The following is a 23,489-nucleotide window of genomic DNA, read 5'->3' as shown; positions in this document are numbered from 1 at the left end:
AGCCCAGCCATCACACAGGGAAGAACCTTTTCCTTCCTGACCTCAGGAAAAAAGAAGAGCACATGCCAAAAGCACTCAGGGAAGAAGGCACCAGGACTACCAATAGCTCAGTCTCTTCTAATCAGAATGCAGGGGGTGAAAAAGAAAAAGTTTACAACATTGAAATTCACCTTTGGCTTTCTATAATAACTGAGATTTTTCATTCAAACTATTTCCTTTCTGTATAAAAATGGCTTCCAACCTGACCTTTTCTAAGACCTGGACCTTTTGCTCATGTCATTAGAGGTGGGGTAGGAAATGAGGAAGGATTAAGTGGGAAGGATTGGGAAAAATAGATGTGTGGAGACTTACTTGCAGAATAGGGAACCGGGGTCCACAAAGTTTAAGAGGAAATTGTATCCTAAAAATAAAATCTCATGAATAAGATTGAAAAGGATTTCCTTCCTCCCTCTCTCCTTTCCTTCCTTCCATCCATCCATCTTCCAATTATCATCTTTATTATACTATCTATATATAATCTGCTTATATGGCATTTACTTCACTTACTATGAAAAGCACACATGTATTAGGTCATCGTAAAAGTCATAACATAAATGAGGAAGGATTAAGTGGGAAGGATTGGGAAAAATAGATGTGTGGAGACTTACTTGCAGAATAGGGAACCGGGGTCCACAAAGTTTAAGAGGAAATTGTATCCTAAAAATAAAATCTCATGAATAAGATTGAAAAGGATTTCCTTCCTCCCTCTCTCCTTTCCTTCCTTCCATCCATCCATCTTCCAATTATCATCTTTATTATACTATCTATATATAATCTGCTTATATGGCATTTACTTCACTTACTATGAAAAGCACACATGTATTAGGTCATCGTAAAAGTCATAACATATTTTTCTATGGAAAAATGGGGCTGGCAGGTGGCATGGTGGTTAAAGGCACTGGATTCCCACATGGCTGACTGCAGTTCGAGTCCCGGACCTGGCACCTTGCTTTCTTGCTTTCTCTTTCTCTGTCTGTCTCTGATCAAATTAAAAAATAATAATAACAAATGGAACTAAGTAAATAATTCTTTTAAAAAATGTGTCATGACTTTTCCAAGAGCCCAACAGTAACAGAGTTAAAATAAAGATATTCACATAGGATGTAGTGAAAGGAGGAGGAAATGATTGTACTAACAGCCTGGCAAAAATACTTATGATAGTTGAATATTTAATTTAAGCTTCTAGCCACCAAACGAAATAAACGACCTCTATTAGACTTCTGAGTTGTTACTGTTGTTGAAAAGAAGTGTGCTATTATATCAAATGGGGTTCATATCCCCACCAGTAAATTGTAAAAGGTAGTTTTCTTTCATTTCATTAACTGTAAGAGAGATCCGGTAGCAAAATGAACAATGTCATATACAGCAATTTTGCAGAATGTGGAGAAATTTTCTTCATATGAGATTTGTTATACCAATCTTTGATATAAAGACAGCAGCCTTTAGTAGAAATGAACCGAAAACTATGGTCTGCTTTACCCATTAGACTTCTGTACAAGACATTTTTAAAAATTGCCAACACAAAACAAGCAAACAACATCAACAACTGGCCTGTTCTGAACTTTATAATTCTGTGGCTCATTTTAGAATTATGTATTTATGTATTTTGTAGCCCTAGGTTATAGAATGCAAACTGAGAAACACCATTTTTCAGTTAGCTTTCTTAGCATTGTGTGTGTATACAAATACATATGTAGGGTGTATATATTACCAGATCCCCGGCCTTTTGACTGTTTTCCTTTGCTGTCATTTGCTTTTCTGTGTCATCCTTTTTCTTCTAGTTAGCACCTGTCATAGTGGCAAATACTTACACTATAGTTTCAGAGTTTCTGAAGCTTCAAAATCTTTGTTTCAACTTCCAGATGAATAAACCAAAATGTTCTAGATCCCAAAATAGTTTAAAGAGCTCACATCGTCGAAGCAACTTCTACGTGCTGTGCGCTGTCCCAGGTGCTGAAAATACAGTGATGGATGTAACTAAAACCTGCTTCCTGTGAAGCTGCTGACCACCTGGTGGAGGGAGAGAACTAAAACTAGCACACATATAACATATTAGGAAGTGATCATGACCATAGAGAATGAATAAAAACATGAAGCATGGCAAGTGTGTAGTGAGCGACGGTTGACCATTTAGAGTCCAGGCAAGGCAGGCGTCTCTGAGAAAGTGATATATGAGCAGACGCCTGCATGAAGTGAGGGAGTGAACCATGTGAGATTATGGGAACAGATGCTCCGTGCAGAGAGGATAGCAAAGATAAGTGCTCTGAGGAGGATGAAAGCTTTGCCATTTCTGAAATATCACAGACCAATATGGCTAAAAAAAAGTGAGCTATGTGTGCACGGGTTGAGGAAGGAGTGGTGAGCAACCAGGTAGGGGTTCATATTACTTAGGGATCTGTAGGCCATGGTGACAAATTTGCATTTTATTTCAGAAGTGGTGGAAAATCACTGGAGCATTATTAACACGAGCATGTGTATTTCTTATCTGTATTTGTCTACTGCTGATGGATTAATAAGTAGGTTGGTCTTCTAACATTGCAAAATGCATAGATGTTGATAGATCATGGTTGATGTAGCAGCTCCTTAATTTCTTCAGGGTCCCAGGTGCCTCCTATTTTTCTATTTTACTATCCCTGGTGTGTGGCTTTCTTCTTCATAGGTCAATGGCTTCTGCATGTCTGGATCTCATTATTATAATCCAGGCAGGAAGAAGAGAGAAGGACAAAGGTCAAAAGCCACTGACTGACTGAATCTGTTTTGTATCAGAAAAACGATACAGAAGTCCCATTCGGTAGATTTACACTTATATTCATATGAAGAAAAATGGATCTCAATCCCTACTACACACCATACACAAAAATTAACTTAAGACCTATCATAGATCTAAATGTAAATAACCTATTAAACTTCTAGAAGAAAATAGAGGGGACCATCTATTTTATTACCAGATTCCTGGTCCCTTGGTTCTGTTTTCCTTTGCTGTCATTTACTTTTCATGTTACCTTTTTCTTCTAGTTGGTACCCATCACAGCAGCAAATTCTTACACTATAGTTTTAGAGTTTCTGAAGCTTCAAAATCTTTATGCTTCAATTTCCAGATGCATAAACCAAAATGTTCTAAATCTTGAAATAGTTTAATCAACTCACATCCTTGGAGCAGCTACTATGTGCTGGGTGCTATTCCGGGTGCTGGAAATATATTTGCCTACATTGGGGTAGGCAAATACTTCTTAGGATGCTGAAAACACAAATCATGAAAAATAAAACAAATTGTATCCTATAAGAATGAAAACTCCTGCTTGTCGAAAGCTGTTGACTGAGAGAAGCTGTCAGTAATACAGTAATCTGACACAAAAATTGTACCCCAAACTATATAAAGAACTGCAACTCAATAATAAGTCATAGGACCCAATTAAATAACAAATGTAAAGATACTTAATATCATTAATTATCAGAGACATGCAACTTGAGATCACAATGAAGTCCCACACATCCACTAAGATGACTGAAACTAAAAACACTAACAACATCAAATGTTGGTGAGGACATAGGCCAGCTAGACCTCACATAGATCACTATTTGGACTACGGTGTGGTACAAGCACTTTAGAAAAGTGTTTGAACATTTTATTTTTCTAAATGTTTAATATTTTCTTATTTGTATTTAATCACTATACATCTTTACAGTGCTGAGTTTCTTTAAAAGTTAAATGTATATCTATCTAATGATGTAGCAATTTCACTCCTAGATACTTATCAAGGAGAAATGAAGAAATACATGTACAAAGAGATTTACATGAGACTATTCAGAGTGGCTTTATTCCTCTCAGGCAATATCTGAAACAATTTGAATGTCCCTTTGCAGGAGAATGGATGAATACATGGTGCTGTGCTTATACAATGAAATACTACTCAGCAATGAAAAGAAATGAACTACCGATGCATGCAATGGCAAACATAAATGTCCAACTGTAATGTGTAAATTAAGGCAGACACAAAATAATAAATACATACATATCATTCCAGAATAGGCAAAATTAATCTACAGGGAGAGAAATTAAAACTGGACCCTTGAGAGAGGGGAGTTGATTGCAAAGAGAAGACAGAGGACTGGAACAGACAGTGGCATGTTTCCAGAGCAGCTGAGGTTTTGTAGGAGTTGGGAAGATCTGAAAGCAGCACTGAGAAATGCAGGGCCCCTCCTCTGGATGGTGTACTCTACAGGGAAGAAATGGCCACCCCATAAGGGGACTGCAGAGGAGGAAGGATGCTCAGGGACTCATCCAAGTTTGTAACCAGCAATGCCCTCTGTGTGCTAAAGCACCTTTCTAAACAGTTCTTGGATCTTGCTCTAACTAAACTTAGCTTCCCCTGAAGAGTGAGGCATGGTTCAATAAGAAAAGGAAGTAAGCGAATATTCGAAGAAATTGGGAGACAGGGAATTTTGCTGATGACAGACTGTGAATTCCCAAGACCCCATTAGAAAGACTGAAGAGACAGGAAAGAGATGGATGGTTAGATCAAATTCAAGAATGTAAAGTTCAGTAATGAAATTAAAAAGATTGTACAATGGAGCATGATTTAGGAGACCTGAGTGTCTGGTGGGGTATTAGTATGTTGGGGCTAGTCCTGATGGTCTTTAGGTGGTTAAGGCGCTGGACAATCCCACATGGCCAACCATGGTTCAAATCCTGGACCTGGAGGCTTGCTTTCTCACTCTCTTTCTCTGTCCCTCTCTGATCAAATTAAATGAATGAATAAATAAAGTTAAATAAATAATTTTAAAAAAGAAGCAGATGAATAACTATTCGGATTGTGGCTGTCTTCAGAAACTGAGGAAACTGATCACTTTAGTCATTTCTGGGGCTGAGGCAGGTAGCAGGGAATGGTGGCATTCCAAGGAAGAGTCTGTAAACCTTTCTTAAATCCTCCTGTGATTGACAACGCTGACAACAGGAACCTGGGCCAACTTCCATCATAGCCCTATGACTGGAGAATTGGGATTACATAGACTGTTGATGGCTGAAATTCAGGGGAGGGCTATTGCAACTGTGTGTGTGAGTATGTGTGTGTTTGTGTGTGAGCACTTGGACTGTAAGGAAGAGGTTACCAAGAGTTACCAAGAGTTAAGAGTCTGAACATTGAATAGCCAAACCCAACACATTCATTAGTCTCTTACCCAGCAACTGGCAAACAATACTTTCAACAGGGTAAATTTGGGAAGAGCATGCTTGGATCAATATAAACATATCTCTGTTCAGGAAAAACAAAACAAACAAAAAAACCCAAGGAGCATTATTTTTAGTGATGAAAAATTACATAATTTGAGTGACAGTATTCTACTCCAGTAAGGTCAAAGATCTAATTGTATTGTGGAAACACTTACCTTCCCTAAATCTAGATCGCTTCACAGTGTATTATCTCAATTTTGCTGATAATGGTCCTCAGATAGTATTCCTTGGAAGTATATATGTTGATTTGCAAAATATTTTTTTTCTCTCTTCACAGGAAGAACTGAAAAGATTGCAGAATCCTTTACAACCAGTTAATGATGGAAAATACTTACTTGAAAAGTAAGTAAACATGATTGAAAGCAGTTAAATTGTTTGTAAGGCTGAAAAGCTTCCATTAAAAAGAAAAACAGAAACCAAAAAACTGCCTAGCAAGGTGAAAATCAATGAGTAAATCTGACAGTTTCTTATGATATTGTGGTCAGGACCCAGCAAGATGGCTCACTGAGATAGAATTGGGTAGATTTATGATTACTTGAGCGACAGTATACAAGCTCTAATTAACAGAGTATGATGCCTGGAAGGTGTCTCTGGTGGTATGTCTGGAATTGAGATGTAACCCTGCCCTGTCTTTGGTTTTTAATCAGGAACATTTATATAACGCAGGCATAAAATTTGCAAAAAGTACAAACTGACAAGAATAGAAGGAACATTCAAAATAACCCTGTAGACTGGGAAAAAACAGCTTTAAAAAAGAAAGAAAAGACAGAAGAAATTGAATAGAAATAAAAGTAAAGTCTTAGGTTTTAAAAAAAAGTTATATAATTAAATCATGTGAAAGATATATCCTGATTTCAGTTTGGGGGCAAATGCTTAGAGGTTTTAGTTGATATTAACATAGCATGAGATTTTATATGGCTTTTAAAATACTGGCATGTTAGACTCATGAATAAGCATGTATTGTCAAAACAAGAGAAGAAAAACTAGCAAACACGTGTTGAGTGTTTACAATGTCCTGTGTACTATTCAATGTTGATAGACATTTCCTCATCGAATTCTGACGACAGCCTTTTTATATAAGGCTGTACTGTGGGGGAGGAGCTTCAAAAACTTCATGGAAAATGTATGTTATGAAAATTTTTTTGCCCCAAACTACACTTATATTTTAATTCAGTTTTTCTATGAACTTTTTGAGATTTCCTGGTATTTATATTTTGCAGACGAGGAAATGGGCTCAGTGAGGTTTTGACAGCATCCAACTATACTCAGTTAGTGAGTATGAGGAGGGGAAATAAGTCTAATTTGAATGCCTCCAAAATCCTTGCCTTCAATTACTGACTAAAGACTATGTGTATCATGCTTAACTCTAGGCATTATACTTTAATGCATATCAAGGGACCAGCAGATGGTGTAATGGTTATGTCCCTGTACTCCCACATGGCCAACTAGACCTGGCTGCTAGAAACACACCAGGCTACTGTGTGTGCATGCCCAAAATCCTGAGAGGAGAATGGAGGAGAAGGGATTGCGCATGCCACCCCCCTTTGGGAGTTATTTCTCACTTCCTATCTTTCTGTCTCTCTGGCAAGTGTGCATGCCCTATTGCAAAATCTCTCTGCAAAAAAACAAAAAAACAAAAAACAAACCAAAAATTATGTCAAGAGGCTGGTGGTAACACAACGTTCTCTGAGACTGACCACAAGGGAAGATCCCGGGTTCTCACCTGAAGGTCTCTGAATACTCTGGGAGCAGGCATGTCCAGGATCTGGGGCTGGCTGAAGGTGGGAATGGATTCCTTGCTGTCTCCTTGCTGTCTCTCTCTCTCTCTCCCTGTCTCACCCTCTCTTGCTCATAGGAGAAAGAAAAACCTTTTTTTTTTTAAAAAAAAAAAAAAAAGCTCACTGATGTTTCTGAGAGCACCAGAAGAGGTCAGTTAAAATTGTGAGGGTTGTGAAACCACGTAAAACAACTGCTGAGAGCTGAAGATGTGAAGCTCGAAGAAAAGCCCTCAGAAGAAAGAGAACAGCTATCTTTTTTAAAAAAAAAAAAAAAAAGAAGAATTATTTTATTTAATTTTATTTATTTCAATTTGTCTAAGAGAGGGAAAGTGAGAAAGCAAACTGCTAGGTGTGGGACTCGAATCATGGTTAGCCATATGGGAGTTCAGCACCCTTAACCACCATGCCACTTGCTGGCTCCAGAGATCAGCTATCCTTAAACATTTGCAGAAATGCTTCTATAAAAGAAAGGCTGATTACTCCCCTTGCTTGAAAACGTAGGACCAGGATCAGTGAGTAGGATAATTGGCTTTGTGAGTCAGAAAAAAGACGACTTTATTAAAAAAAAAATAATAAAAAAAAATAAAAAGAGTGACCAGCAGTTAGCATAATGGCTATGTCGTTTGACTCCCATGTAGTCGACTACGGTTTGAGTCCTGGACCTGGTAGCTTAAACTCATGCCTGGCGCATATACGTGTGTGCCCAAGATCCCGAGAGGAGAATGGAGGAGAAGGGACTGCAGCATGGCCATCCCCCCTGGGGGGTGATTTCTCGCTTTCTGTCTCTCTCTGTCTTTCTGGTGAGTGCACGTGCCCTATTAAAAAAAGAAAAAAAAGAAAGAAGAAAAAAAAAAACTTAGCCTGCCCGACAACAGAATGGACATCTTTGTTAAGAAGGAAGTTAATCAGTAGTGGAAATGCCAAAGAAGAGCATAGATGATCGGTCACCTCCATGTGGTTCAAAACATTAGTAAAACTGAGGAAGTTTAGATTTGAGTTCTCTTCCTGCATTTTCCCAATTTTGTGAGTATGTAACCACCCTGAGCTCCAGTTTACTCACCTCTGAAAATGAGCAGACTAGACTCGTTCGAAAGTCTTATTACAGCATGAAATGAGACACCCCATGACGCACAGGGGCTTCAGCGCTGGCTCCCTTCCCTGTCCGGCTGGGCCTGTGTTTGGACCACACGTCCTCCTGAGGTCATTCATCACCATGATTGTAAGATGTGACAGTGTGGCAAGAAAGGCAGCTCTAGCTCTTTGATCAAAGGAAGTTTCTGGATTACCTATGGATTTAATTCATCATTGTTATGCCTGCTTTCATTAATATGAATTAGTAAGAATAAAATAGTTTACTCCCCCATCACTAGCTATGTACAGACAATAATAATGGAAGAGTTTTTAGCTGACACAGAGCAGCTTTTTCTTCCATGAAGATTAGTGTTGCAAAGACATTAGGTCTAGGTCAGTGCTTCTTCACTGTGGCTGCACTTAGAATTGCCTGGGGAGAGAAATAAAAACGCCTCAGCTAAAGCCCCACCCCAGACAAATTGAATGTGAATCCTTGGGGATGAGGCCCTGGAACCCCTGTCTTTTAACAGCATTCTTCATGGATTTTAGTGAAGAGCTGGGGTTGAGGAACAGTGGTGTTGATTCATTTTTGATTCCTTTTGGTTATTCAATAATCTCCTCATGCAGCTTGATTCTCCGAGGACACGCTTCCCCTTTGATGTCAGCCCATTTATTTATTAAATCTGGCTATGCCAGTTTTTCATTATTGATTTTAATGTAGGAAATGAACTCCAGAAGTTTTTTTTTTTTCTTTACTAATTGACCGCAACTCTGTATTAAACCTCTCACTAACACAGCATGTACCTTAGGCAGCTCGCTCTCTCACGTAGATGTATGAAAATGAATGGTTTGTCTGTGGGTTACTGTGCCCCCTCCCCCTTCATTATTCAGAGACCTGGGAGAACCTAAAACTTCTGGAAATGACCAGTCTATTTTGTATACTTATTGTTTCCAATCGTGATTGAGGAATTCTAGAAATGAAAATTAAAGTCTCCCCTCAAAACAAGTGGGCCCATGGGATACCCTTCCCTTTCCTACTGGGACAGAACAGAAAAAACAGGAAGTGACTCTCGCCTTAACTAAGACACCCATTTGCTTGGAATTCTGAAGATTTCCTGGTCTGCTTCAGGGCAAGACTGTGTCCTTGAAAGCTGTCAAGTTTGACTGAAAAATGGGTGTCCGTTGAGTGAGAGATTAGGCATTTCATTACAGCTGTAGCTGACTTAGGTGCTGATGTAAATCATCTCGGTACTCCAAATGACCAGAAGTTAAGTGATCGTGGTGTCATAGCACTTGATCGGTTATTCCCCCTTGGAACATTACATTTATTCTGAATGCTCAACAGGGTTTTGTGGTAGACAGTGGGTGTGAAGGGGAGGGAAGCTGTAACTTCATGCAATCTGAGACCATATGCAGGGCCATTGGGGTGCATGTGTGCATACACACAAGCTCAGTGAAGCTCGGCATGTGCCTAGGAACAGAGGGAAGAGCAATGGATAAGGCCATTAATTAGGTGTCTGCTTATGGTGCTGTTTATGATCATCATTTATTACATTACGCAAGACCTTGTCCTGACTGTCATTTCTGTAAATACAGAATCGGGCTAGGTCTCTGGTGGGAGAGTTGTGATTGCAAGGTGCACATTCTACTGATAGATAATCACTTTACTAAACCCAGGCAATTATTGATGGAATGAATCATCCAATTTAAACCAGCAGGTATTTGTAGTTTATAGGTTGCATAATTTATAGGTTATCCCTTATTAGCAAATGTATTAATACTATAAATGTTTTCTTTTCTTTATGAAAAGTGTAGCTTTGTCTTTGGGCATTGTATAGCTACATGCTCCTAACCTACTCAGCTCTCGCTGTTGCCTGATTTGCTAATTTGTAATTAACAAGTTCTTTTTCTTTGAGAGATTTTTGGCGTTAGGGCTTGCCGGAGGAATGGAGAGAAAGAAAGAAATCACCCCTCAGATGGCCATGCTGCAACCCCTTCTCCTCCATTCTTCTCTTAGGATTCAGGGTATGCACACCTATGTGCCCGGCATGAGTTTCAGGTCACCAGGTCTGGGACTCAAACCACAGTTGTCCATGCAGGAGTCCAGTACCTTAACACTATGCCACCTCTGGCCCCCTGATTAACAGATTCTTAAAGTATCCTGGTTATAAGACTGGTCTCTATAAAGCCATAAAATTGTACAATGAGATAATCCATCCTCACCTCTCCTGGATTAGGTACCTCCCTGTTTCCCTTCTAATAACATCTGTCACACTTGTAATTAGTTGTTCAATGTCCATCTTCTTTTTAGATGGTAAGACCATAAAAATGGTGACCATGTCTAGCATTTGGACCACTGGCACACACACAGAAAAACATGAAATATGTTTGTGGTACAAGTGAATAATAATAAATTTATAGTGAATCCTGAATACCAACAGCACAGAGAAACAGAAAAACAGTGCTCTCCTTGTGCCTCAGCAACCAGCCTGTGCAACCACAAAGCTATCTTGGGCTGATGGCACCACCTAGTGTCCACATAGGTACTTACCTGCCCTGCCGTGTTTTCTTACCACCCACCCAACTGGCTCTGCCTCTCTCTCTCTAAAAAAAAAAAAAAAAAAAAAAAAAAAAAAAAGGAGAATATACTTGTGTGATCCTGAGGCCACACATTCCCCCTTATGTTTTCATTTTCTTTACTTTCACCACAATCCTCATCCTCATTACTAGCCAATTTGAATAGCTTTCTAACTAGTTTTCCTCCACTCTCTTCACTCACTCCCACTGCAGATCTTCCTGAAACATCCCATTCATAATATTTTCCTGCTTTGAGCACTTAGGATTTCCCTGTAGAAGTAGTTTTCACTCTGCAGGTCACAATCCATTGATGGTGTGCTGAATCAATCTGGTGACTCATTACTGACCTTTTACAAGTCTGATATATAATTTGAGAAATCAGAGTGTATCACAGGTATTGAGAAATGAGTATTTTATGAAGCTTTGGTTTCACACAAGTACACACACACGCTGTCCCCTTGTCATATGCATGTGTGTTGACTTGGTATATGGGATAGATTACTTGTGGAAATTGCAGTCAGTAGGATTATGTCTAATAAGCCTAATATTAAAATTCTGCAACTAGTACCTTGAGGTGGAGAGACTAAGGCGTGATTTTAATATGGCTCCTCCCATAGAGTGAGGCTAACCTAATCCCTCTGAGCTTCTGATTACTCAGCTCTACCGTGGGCACTGCTTTGATGAAGATTACTGTGAGAATGAAAGAAGATAATAAATGTAAAATGTCTCTGTCGGAGTTTTGCACACATCCTATGACCAATAACTATTATTCTCTGCATATCCAAATTTATTTTCTTTGATCCTCCTACTTTTATCATCCACTCTCACCAAATTGCTCTCTTTATTTTCTAAGAGTAGACTTTGACCTTTTTTTTTCCATCTATACTCTCGTTTTACTGTCTTCCTCATATTTCCCTCAACTTTCTTACTTTCTTACCTACATTTTTCAACACCTAGCCAAGAATCCCTTCTCGGGGACCAGCAGTTAGCGTAATGGCTATGTCGCTGGACTCCCAGGTAGTCGACCACGGTTTGAGTCCTGGACCCGGTGGCTTAAACTCACACAGGGCACGTGTGCGTGCGTGTCCAAGATCCCAAGAGGAGAATGGAGGAGAAGGGATTACGGCGTGGCCATCCCCTCTGGGGGGTGATTTCTCACTTTCTATCTCTCTGTCTCTCTCTGTCTGGCGAGTGGACGTGCCCTATAGCAAAAACCTCTCAAAAAAAAAAAAAAGAATTCCTTCTCCATGAAACACTGCTTGACCATTGCCACATCCAGTGAGTCTTATACACTTATTAGAAATAATGATTATGGGCAGCTGGTGGCACGGTGATTAAGGTGCTGGATCCCACATGGCCAACTCTGTGGTTGGAGTCCTAGAGTCAGTGGCTTGAAAAACATGTCAGGCACAAGTGGGTGCATGCCCAAAATTTTTGGAGGAGGATAGAGGAGAAGGGATTGCAGCATGACTATCCTCTGGGAGCTTCTCTTTCTTTCTTTCAATAAGCACACATGCCCTATGGCAAAAATCTTTGAAAAGAAAAAGAAATAGTGATTATATGCCTCTAGGCTTCTGTCTGTCTCTAGGGCAGAGAGTCATCTTTGTTCTCAGAGGGAGCCCGGCAACAGCTTGCAGAATGAAAGGAGGAAAGTCTCAAGGGTAGCAACACTTTTGGGATGAATGAGATCTTCTCTACAACTTACGAGTTGACCAGTCTTATGGGATTTATAGCACTCCCCCCTGAAATGGCCCAATAGTCTGCTTTCTTTTTCTCTTAAAGAGAATGATTTTCATAATGTACCTATGAATGTTGAGTTGAACGAAGAAATCAAAGGATAGCAAAAGTAAAAGTCAAAGCAACATTTTCATCTGACAACATGTTTATTTATCCATCTGTGCCAGTGGGAACTTTCAGAACTCTGGTAATAAATGAAAATGAATAAAATGAAATCTATCTCTGTTTTTCTCAAGCATATAAATTAGTGTTGTAAATGTTATAAATGTTATAAACTTTCTGAGTTGTGCTTACTAGTGAATTATTTCTGCTTCCAGTCACCAGCTGGCCATGGATGTGGAGAATAATATTGAAAAATATCCCCTCAATCTACAACCCTTGGAATCAAAGGTGAAAATGTAAGTTATTTCAGACTTTATCTGAAGCAATTAATTCTACAGTTTTTGTTCTATGAGCTTCTAAATGAATCTGGAATCTGGGAGTTTAAGAATCACATTTCTCGGGACCAGCAGTTGGTGTAATGGCTATATTGCTGGACTACCATGTAGTCGACCGCAGTTTGAGTCCCGGACCCAGTGGCTTAAACTCACACCAGGCACATGTGCATGCGTGCCCAAGATCCCGAGAGGAGAATAGAAGAGAAGGGATTGCAGAGAGGCCATCCCGCCTGGGGGGGTGATTTCTCACTTTCTATCTCTGTGACTCTGTCTTTCTGGTGAGTGTACATGCCCTATAGCAAAAACCTCTCAAAAAAAAAAAAAAGTGAACGAAAAAAAAGAATCACACATTTCTCTATTCACACTAACGGACTGCCTATCATTTCCTCCCTGATCCAAGCAGTTAGGAAGCTGCTCGGGCACAAGGCACCACCTACTGGACAGTGCGAGGAATTACTGTTATTATTTCTGTTCATGTATTCCACGAGTGACAGAAGCAGAGGGACAGACACAACCAACATGGTCTTCACTCCACACTCCCCCCTCAGCTTCTGTCAGCCCAGATCACTGGCATGTATCATTGCATGCATTCAGTGTGCAGAGGGAGCCCCAGGCTGCAAACCCAGGACTTTACAGTTTCACTGCTTCTGCACCGCCTTCTGGTCCCCAAGGAGGGAATTAGTGTAGTGCCATCTCTTCAGTATTTCTTGTTTTTTTTCCCTTCTAGGTTGAGTACAGTTCTTCAACTTCCTCTAGCGTTTTCCACTTTCATCGCAGTAACTTACTTCTGTCTCAGAACAACTTTATTATTCCCCCCTCAGGCCATTTCTTTACTGTGTGCGTAGCCACAGACGCACATGCCACACGCACATACATTCTTTTTAAAACCCTCATCCTTGTCACTGTTTCCATCTTTCCAACTCTTGTTCAATTATTTTGAAAAATAAACGTCTTGGGTCAGTTGGAGGCCTGGTAGTTAAGGAACTGGATCCCATATGACTGTGCAGTTTGAGTTTTGGACCTCGCAGCTTAAAAAACACACTGGGTATGTGTCCATGCATAGCCACAATCCAAAAAGGAGAATGGAGAAGGGACTGCGGCGTGGCCATTCCCCAGGCGTGGCCATTCCCCAGGAGAGGTGGTTTTTCATTTCCCCCTCTATATATATGATCAGAGATGAAGCTAATAAAAACCAAAGTGAGACAGGCTATACTATAGAATACAACAGCGATTTTTTAAATAGAGATTTTTGCTACAGTGTGCATGTATTTGCTAGAGGGCAGAGAGAAAAAAAAGCAAGCAATGGCTATGCCATAATCCCTTCTCCTCCATTCTCCTCTTGAGATCTTGAGCATGCATGCACACACGCCTGGTGTTGTAAGCCTGGAACTTGAACCACAGTTGGCCGTGTGGGAGTCGAGTGCCTTAGCCACTATGCTACCTGCTGGCCCAGACAACAACCTTTTAAAGCCATTTTATTTATTTACTTATTTATTTATCTATTTATTTGTTGTGATTTTCAAGCTGCTGGGTCTGGGACTTGAACTGTGATCAACCATGTGGGAATTCAGCACCTTAACCACCACACCACCTGTTGGCCCCTTAAAACCATGTTTAAATAAAAAAGGAGGCTATCAGAATCACCTTGAAAACAATTGCAAACTGTTCATAACTTTTCTGTGAACCTTTCCCATTCTTATTTTACTTCAGGGATGAGTATAAGAATTGCCTTGGGGTCAGCAGTTGGCGTAATGGCTGTGTCGCTGGATTCCCATGTAGTCGACCATGATTCAAGTCTGGGACTTGGTAGCTTAAACTCACACTGGGTGCATGTGTGTGCGTGCCCAAGATCCCGAGAGGAGAATGGAGGAGAAGGGATTGCGGCATGGCCATCCCCCTGGGGGGTGATTTCTTTCTTTCTGTCTCTCTGTCTCTCTCTGTCTGGCTGGCTAGCATATGCACCCTATAGCAAAAACCTCTTCAAAAAAAAAATAAGAAAGAAAGAATTGCCACTGAGAATGTATATTCTCTCTCTCTTCCTTTCTCTCTAACACACATACGCATGCACACAGACACATGCATGGACACACACACACACACGCACACACACACACACACCACTCAGCTTAACACTCCAAGAAGCTCATATCGGAGAATTTAAATATGCCTGTGCTTGGTTAGAATCACTGAACATTTGCAAAAAAGCCTAAGGAGTAATCCTATATAAAAGAAATCACCTTGAAAAAGGGCACCTTGGGGTGTTCAAATTTGAAGAACAGTAAGTCATTGCTGGATTTAGGAATTGAAACAGAGATGACACCGATATATAAGTAATATCCTACTGGATAAAAGCGAATATTATTACACACCCCTGTAAATCTGCATTAACCTTGGTCATCAGCCGAAAGCTTGGCTCTGTGAACACATCAGGTGACTTCTCAAGTCCAAACATGGTTTTAGAAGCCAGCTGGGTTCCCTGCTAGGAAGCTCTGTGTCACATGTACTAAATGCATAATGAATCAGGCCATCACATCATTTTATGTAAGCAGTGTGTCCGCCTCACTATATGCGACATCAGTTTGCAAACACAGGTTGGTTTATCATTAGGAATTTTCTCATTAAGATAAGACCCTATAAAATGAAAAAGCACTGGAAAGGAAAGTTGATATATGAAAAATTAGAGGGTTTAATTTGAATGCTGTAATTAAGTTAGAAAACCTCTGTGGTCATTTCCAGTTTCCATCACACCCAATGAGTAGAGGCTGAGGGGCAGGTGCCAGGAGCAGAAATAGGCAAAGAAAAAATGTCTGTGTCTGAGATTCCAACCAGCTTGGAGAGCCTGGGATTGTATGATTCTGTGTTTGCTGGTTTGATGGTGGAGTCTCAGTTCAGTGAGGTGCAAACAGAATGGTTTTTATCTCTCCTATTAGCTCTGAACCCCATTTCCAGTCACTGGAGGAGGATGAGGGAGAGAATTTAATCTTTAATCTTACCCAATAATGGAATTTGAGTCCCATCAGAGAATTTGGTTCAGTTCACTGACTTTGGTCTAATCTGGTTATTAAATTCTTAACTCTCATGGCAGTTGAACGTCTCCCTCCATACACGTGAGACCTTTTCCATGCCATGTGGGCTGCTTTCTTCCCTTCCCTGTCTTTCTACTCTCCCCTCCCCTCCTCTGCTGGTGCAGTTGTCCCATGGCCCACATACTAAGCAGCAGGAGCCTTCTAGATTTCCCATCAATGGATGTGAATACTTTTACTCCCAGAAAGTCATTTCCTTTAAAACATCTCTAAGGCTTGGGATCCTGAGAGAAGGGATTTTTGGTTCTCCTCTAAGCTGCACCCCCCTCATTGAGCCTGTGCTCCTGGCTCTGCTGAGGCTGTCTCCCACATCCCACCTATAGTGCCTTCCCCGGATGACCTTGGCATCCTCAACAGGGAGATCTCAGGACACTCCCATTCCTACTTTGTAAGTGAAGTTCATTAGACTTGCAGAGCATTGAGACTGAAGCATGAGCCCCTGTTCCAGGTCGAAAGGGTCACTCTCCCATGTTACAGGCTTTCTCTGACTTCTGTTGGTTAGACCAGCTGAATATCTAACTTCCCCCAAAGGAAGAGAGAGGTGAGGGTCACCACAGCACACAGTCTTCCTCCCTGATGAGGAGGGAGCACTAAGTTCTAGCACAGAGTTTTGCATTCCCCAGAGGTAGGGGGTGGGAACCGTGCCGGGCCCATCTCTAAATGTCAAAGACAAGACAGACAAAATGAGAATTGTTCTCAGACACAGACTGCCTCCACTGGATGCCTGCAGAGTGAGGACGAGTTAGGATGGGGAGAGAAGAGTCTCAGATGATTCTTTGAACTTAGGACAACATGGAAAGGAAAGACTTTTTAATCAGGTGTAAAACTGTACCTGGCAGTACAGATTAACAGTGGAAGGAAGCCAAGGCCTATTGGAAAGCATGGCTCAGTGAAAAATAGTGTGTGTGTGTGTGTGTGTGTGTGTGTAAGGGGCATAGAATTTAGAGGAAGTGTCTGAAAGGTATATTACCTGGTCCATGAATATAACTGTAATTAGGTAATTTGGAGTTTTAGACTTGGAGGATCAAAGGACTACACTGAAAGGGAAAAGCAATCAAGATTGCCACACTCTTAATGAAAAGGCATGTAGGGGAGGTGAAAGACAGGTTTTCCGAACATCTAGCAAAGGCAAGCCCCTCAAGTCAGAAAATTTAGTGAAAGCAAAATTAATCATAACAAAAGCTCCCAAATGAAGGTGCTCTCTGCAGCCCTGAGACTAAAGATGAGTGTTGACTGTTCTTGAGAGTCAAGGCTGGAAGGAGGTCTGGGGATGAAGGTCCCCATCAAAGAAGAGCAGTGGGGACTGCAAAGCAAGAGAAAGACTCCAAATCTGTCAAGCCACGGCTGTTCACGATGCGGCCATCCTTAGTAGGTTGCAGCAACATCTACAACAGATCTTCCTGATACAAGCCATCATTTAAAAGTTGGCCATGGGGGGATCCGACCATGGGGCAGCAGTAAAACATGATACCGATTTTACTAGGCTGACCCAGATGGGACAGTTCTGGATTGACATCTGGAGACCTCCCTGGTTTAGCAGTCATCCGTATGCCCCAGTCCAGGCCTGATTGGGGCTGACATTGGATCATGGCGTCAAGACTCTGTTGGGGGTACAGGTCCCACTCTCTCTATTTCTATCTCTCTTATGGGAAACATAAATAAATAAATTTTAAAAAATGTTCATCAACTATGTAAACCCTTTCCTCATGTTTTAATAATATATTCTGTGATGTAACAACAGAGAGAGATACTGAATACAAATCGTCTTTTAAAAGACTGCTCATTAAATGTGTTCGATTTGTTGGTTTTTATTAACACATTTGATTTTGTAATGAAACAACATTCAGTTCCCCTAAGGAGAGAGAGAGAAGGGAACACTCTAGAGAAGGAAGTTAATCCCTCTAGCAATTTTAAAGACATTTCCCAGCAAAGCCTTGATTAATTGCATTTGAGCATCATGCTGATCTACTTTGAAGTTTAATTAAAAGAATGTATGAGAGGGATCAGCAGTTAGCGTAATGGCTATGTCGCTGGACTCCCCTGTACTCGACTGTGGTTCAAGCGTAATTGGCTTAAATTCACGCTGGGCGCATGTGCGTGCATGCCTAAGATCCAGAGAGGAGAATGGAGGAGAAGGAATTGCGGCATGGCCATCCCCCCTAGGGGGTGATTTCTCACTTTCTATCTCTCTGTCTGTCTCTGTCTTTCTGGTGAGCACACGCACCCTATAGCAAAAAACCTCTCCATAAAAAAGAAAAAAAAGAAAAAAAAAGCTATGAGAGAAGAGTGATTGAGAGTACAGTTTCTGGAATATGAGCAGCGCAGGTTCAAATCCCGGATCTGTTTGTCACACTGTGTGGCCTTGGGACCACTGGGCGATCTTGGGACACTACCTCTCCTGCGCTGCAAGTGAAGTACCTTAGACCTGCAGAGAATTCAGCACGGAACATGAGCCCTTTTCGCAGGTCAAAAGGGTCACTCTCTCAGGCCACTCTACGGGCCTCAGTCGCAGTCCCTTTTGAAGGGAAGAGCACCCCTATTTTATAGGAGTGTAATGACCTTTCAATGAAAATTAAAAAAAAAAATAGTCACGTGTAGCTTTCCCATACAAATGTATTTTTTCCAAGTGTATTTTTAGGCCGACCTGCCAAGGTGATCTGTAGTTTGCTTGCAGCCACCAAGGGCACTTGTGAGTAGTTACTGTGACACAGCGAGGATGAAGGCCCTGAAAAGTGACTGCTCGTGACTCAGGAACGCGAGGTGCTTCCGCATCTTGTTTTAACCTTTCTTACACTGAAACAGCATTTGGAAATGACATTAAGAGAGCTTAATACAAGAACAGTTTAAAAATACTGGAAGGCTATATTGTAGATGTGGTCATGGGGGGGAAAACCCTATATGATTTAAGCAGTTTTCTATGTACAGAGAATAAGGCTAGGATAATTCCTCCATTGAAAAGAAGAAGAAAAGTGAAAAACAAGGTCGCAACTTAGGGTCAAAGCCTAACACGATGTGACTGGCTTGTCATTTTTAACCCCTGATGCTAACTTAAAGGCATTGTTCAGCCTGTGCTTTCCTTACAACCACAATTATGAAGGACACACAGTATGTGGAAATGTGCTAAATTAGAGAATAATACGGTAGCATAATGTGCTTTCAACTAAGTCAAATTGTTCCCGTATTTGTGGACAATTCTTGTAAGTTAGATATTCAAAAATAAAATAACTATTGTATTTTACCTAGTGGGCATTGAAGTGTTTTGAATACACATTTTAAAGGTGTTTAATATTGTCATCTGCTCTTACCAATTAAAGGAGGATATCCATCTACTTGGAAGAAAACACAGTTCTTAATAAGTGACTTAAGGAAAACTAAGATATTCTTTTCTAGATTCCATAAATGTCAAGTGCAAATCCACCTTTGCAAACCTCTCACCTCGGTTTTGCCCCACATCATTTGGTTCTTTGAAGGTGTCACAGCGCCCCCTGGTGTTCAACAAGATGAAATGAAATATCGCCTTTATTTTCTTAAAAGTGTTCTTTTAAAAAAAACGATAGCATGGAATACCTCAACGTCTTATAAACTTGTGGGTATTTGTGGGTTGCCAATAATTTGTTATTTTAAAACTGGCCTTAAAATGTAACACACGTTGAGATGTTCATAGGCAAGGTTACAGACATTAGGTACCTTTATGTAGTAGAACTTGTTAGCTGGGTTCTAGGAGAGCCTCAGTACCTTAGACATGCAGATAACACTAACAGCTCCCAAAAGTTTGCCACCCTCTAATAAAATAGATTCCTCAAAACAATAAGACTACCAGGAACCAGCAGTTAGTGTAATGGCTATGTTGCTGGACTCCTACGTAGTTGAACGCGGGTTGCGTCCTGGACCCGATGGCTTAAAACTCACGCCGGGCGCGTGTGCATGCATGCCCAAGATCCCAAGAGGAGAATGGAGGAGAAGGGATTGTGGCGTGACCATCTCTCATAGGGGGGTGATTCCTCGCTTTCTGTCTTTCTGTGTCTGTCTGGCGAGCACACACGCCCTATAGCGAAAACCTCTCCAAAAAAAAAAACCAAACAAACAAACAAACAAAACACAAAACAATAAGACTACTAAGCTCAAACAGGAGGACTTTCTCTGAGATTGTTTAAAATCTTGAAACTAAAGAAACATAAACGAATAAGGATGAATTCTGGGCAAGCATTGCATAATAAAACAATGTCCAAATATAACTGAAAGCAGGGTCAGATCCTGCTTCAGTGGGGGTTTGAGGTATATATAATTTGGAGGGTTCTTTTAAAAACACTAAAAATATCTTTGTTTTGCAATTCTGTACAAACCATAGAGTCCCTCCCTCTTTAGTCCTCCAGAAGAAGCTCCTGGCCCTCCAAGCTAGAGCTCCCTGAAGCTGTAGTTTGGGAATTGTCCTCTGACCCAGAGATACTGTTTTCACTGTGCAGCTTCCAGACTTGAGTATTATAGTTCACCGATTCTTAATAAACTAAGAAAACATAGAGATTCAGTAATGTAGCATTTCTGTATTCTTTATTTACGTCTTCTGACTAGTGAAAAATTGTGCTCTTTGAATGATTTTAGCCAAATGAAAATGAACCTGTGTGTTTATATAAATATAACTTCAGTGATTTAGCTTGTATGAGGAAGAATTATAGAACATGACACTTCCAAAAGTCTAGATGAGATAGCAATGGAATTAATACAATTAAAGTGTTTTTTTTTATTTTTTAATTTATTTTTACATTTTTCCACAATCATTTACATATCAAAAAATTTTAACTCATACTCCATAGTTCTCAAAAGTTAAATAACATTCAAAATTTCAAAATACAACAGAATTTTAATGTTCAAAATATTTCTTATAATTTTGTATAATTTTGTTTGTGACTCTATATCAACAGAAACAGTATGATTTTAAATATTTTCTTTTTTGGAGAGGTTTTTGCTATAGAGTGCGTACGCTCGCCAGAAAGACAGAGAGAGACAGACAGAAAGCGAGAAATCACCCCCCGGGGGGATGGCCATGCCGTAATCCCTTCTCCTCCATTCTCCTCTCAGGATCCTGGGCATGCACGCACACACGCCTAGCATGAGTTTAAGCCACTGGGTCCGGGACTTGAACCGTGTTCAGCTACATGGAGTTCAGCGACATAGCCATTATGCTAACTGCTGGTCCCTGCTTTTAAATATTTTTGAAAAAATATTTACATGTCAGCTACTCAAATTGTTGACAAGCAAATGCCCAGCACACTAGTCACACATAAACCTTCTCAATTCAGCCCTGCCCAAGTATTCTGTGATCTACCATCTGCTAGCAAAGATCAGTCTCTTCTTTAAACTATTTTAAAAGTTGGAATCCTGACCATTGGTCTATATGTCCAGCTCACCCCCAGGAGAAGTTAGTCTGTGTTCACTGACCGCCTGTGAAAACCTAGATGTTAATCTCGAAGGTCAGAAATCAGTTGGTGGGGAAAAAAGCATCAGCTTATACTAAGAAGTTTCTTTTTATTTTTTAAAAACATTATTTAATTTTATTTATTCATTCATTTTATTTTTTAATTTGACCAGGAAGACACACAGAGAGAAAGAGAGTGAGGGAGAGAAAGTGAGAAAGCAAGCCACCAGGTCTGAGACTTGAACCATGGTCAGCCATGTGGGAGCCCAGCGCCCTTATCCACCATGCCACCTGCCGGCCCCCTGTACTAAGATGTTTCTATTGTCTAATGTGGAAGGTGACTTTTCTGACACTAGGCACAGGAAATGAAAATTTTCCTTCGGCAAAATCTCCAGGCTACCTCATCGTGTTACCTTCATTCCCTGAACGGTCCCTGACACTTACAGTTTGTCTCCTCTGTTCATTTCCTTGTCGGCTACTGTACATTACCGGTTTGCTTCCACAGTATGTAAAATGCATGACCTCAGGACCAAATGATGGTGTAGTGGGTTATGTTACTGGTCTTCCATATGGCTGACTGTGCTTCAATTCCCAAACCTGGCAGCTTGAAACTCATGCTGGGCGTGCATGCCCAAAATCCTAAGAGGAGAATGGAGAAGGGATTGTGGAGTGGCCATCCCCCCCGGGAATGATCTCTAGCTTTCTGTCTCTGCCTCTCTGGCAAGCACATGTTTCCTATAGCAAAAATCTTCTCTCTTTTGAAATAAAAAAGAATGCTTTCAGTGCTTTTCTGTCTTGTCCCCAGAGCAGGGCCACTGCACTGGGCCATGCAGACTGCACCACACAGCCTCACTGATGCCCTTCACTTGGTGGTCAATGCCAGTGGCACCCTAGTACCTGTACTGCCCGGTCTGTCTAAAGCGTGGGATCACCCTGGCACAGAAGGGCCCCTCAGCAATGTTATATTGACAGAAGGATTTACAGTCAGCTTTTTATTATTCTCATTTGAAATGTAAGATGAGAAATGGAAAGGTTTTGTGTCCCATAATGAAGTTACATGTACATATGCCAACTGGTTTGACTTTGACTGATGACTTTTTCTGCCTAAGTTGACTCTCTTAGGCTGACATAGCTCCGTCAAGTCTGCCAGAGTGAAAGCCATAGAACAGACACTCTTAGCAGGTGGACTGGAGCTAGTGTCCAGGTCTTCTGCTTTCCCACACTCCATTCTATGTGTTCCATTTTCCCTGTCCCCAAAGCCATTTTCTTTGGACTCCTTGTCCTTTTCTGAGTCTCAGGCTGCCGCCCAGGAGTGACAGAATGTGTGCCTTCTTGTTTGTATATTTTCCCAGCATTCAGCGAGCGTGGCGTGAGTACCTGCAGCGGCAGGACCCCCTGGAGAAAAGGAGCCCGTCCCCGCCCTCCATCTCCTCGGACAAGCTGAGCAGCTCCGTCAGCATGAACACCTTCTCCGACAGCAGCACACCCGTGAGTGTCGTTTCCATTTTCATGGCCTGATTTGCCACCAAACTGATAGCCCGGGCTTTGGTGGCAAGAAGGAATTCTTGGGCCGAGTGGGTGGTTTGTGACAGTGAGGATCTATGTCATTTGTGTTACATGGAAACTCATAATGAAAGATGGTTGCCTCAAAACAAGAACAGTATTCCTAACTACAAAGCACACTTGATTTAAGTGTGGAGAAAATGGATTGCCCTTGCAATCAACCTCACCTTATTTGTGAGTTTTCATTCCTCTATTCCTGAGGGTTGTTTCTTTTCTTCATGACACATTCTTGTAGTAAGCACCTTTGGTGCCATTGCACGGTGCTCAGGTGAGCTTGGCTATAAGGATTAGAAAGAGGACTTTTACAGGAAGAACTGAAAGCAGGTTGCCACTCCAGTACCTACAGGGGCCAGGTAAGTACCTTGCATGTCTGATGTGGACTGAGTCCTACCTGTGGCTAAACGGAGAAAAGCCTCCCCTAAAGGGCAGCCTCCTCCACTCATGGAGACATACTGTCATGTGCAGATGTAGGGATGTGGCTTGCTTTCTTCAGGAGGTGCTGAGTATCCAGATTTTTAGGGGTTGGCAATCAGTAAGGAAAGAGAATAGGTAAACAGACCT

At 41.0% G+C, this 23,489-nt stretch overlaps 1 protein-coding gene across 1 annotated transcript in view; it reads left to right on the top strand.

Annotated features, from left to right (window-relative positions):
- The window catches only part of IQCJ (IQ motif containing J), a 103,501-nt gene that overhangs the window by 43,833 nt on the left and 36,179 nt on the right, over positions 1–23,489 (top strand). Inside the window, exons 2-4 of the mRNA XM_006165506.1 lie at positions 5,547–5,611; positions 12,750–12,830; positions 22,718–22,853. Of these exons, the coding sequence (XP_006165568.1) occupies positions 5,547–5,611; positions 12,750–12,830; positions 22,718–22,853 (282 nt within the window). The remainder of the gene's footprint in view (positions 1–5,546; positions 5,612–12,749; positions 12,831–22,717; positions 22,854–23,489) is intronic.

Source organism: Tupaia chinensis, unplaced genomic scaffold (assembly GCF_000334495.1).
Source record: "Tupaia chinensis unplaced genomic scaffold, TupChi_1.0 Scaffold143935_1, whole genome shotgun sequence".
In the NCBI taxonomy this organism is placed as follows: Eukaryota; Metazoa; Chordata; class Mammalia; order Scandentia; family Tupaiidae; genus Tupaia; species Tupaia belangeri.
This window is presented reverse-complemented; position numbering and strand designations above follow the sequence as displayed.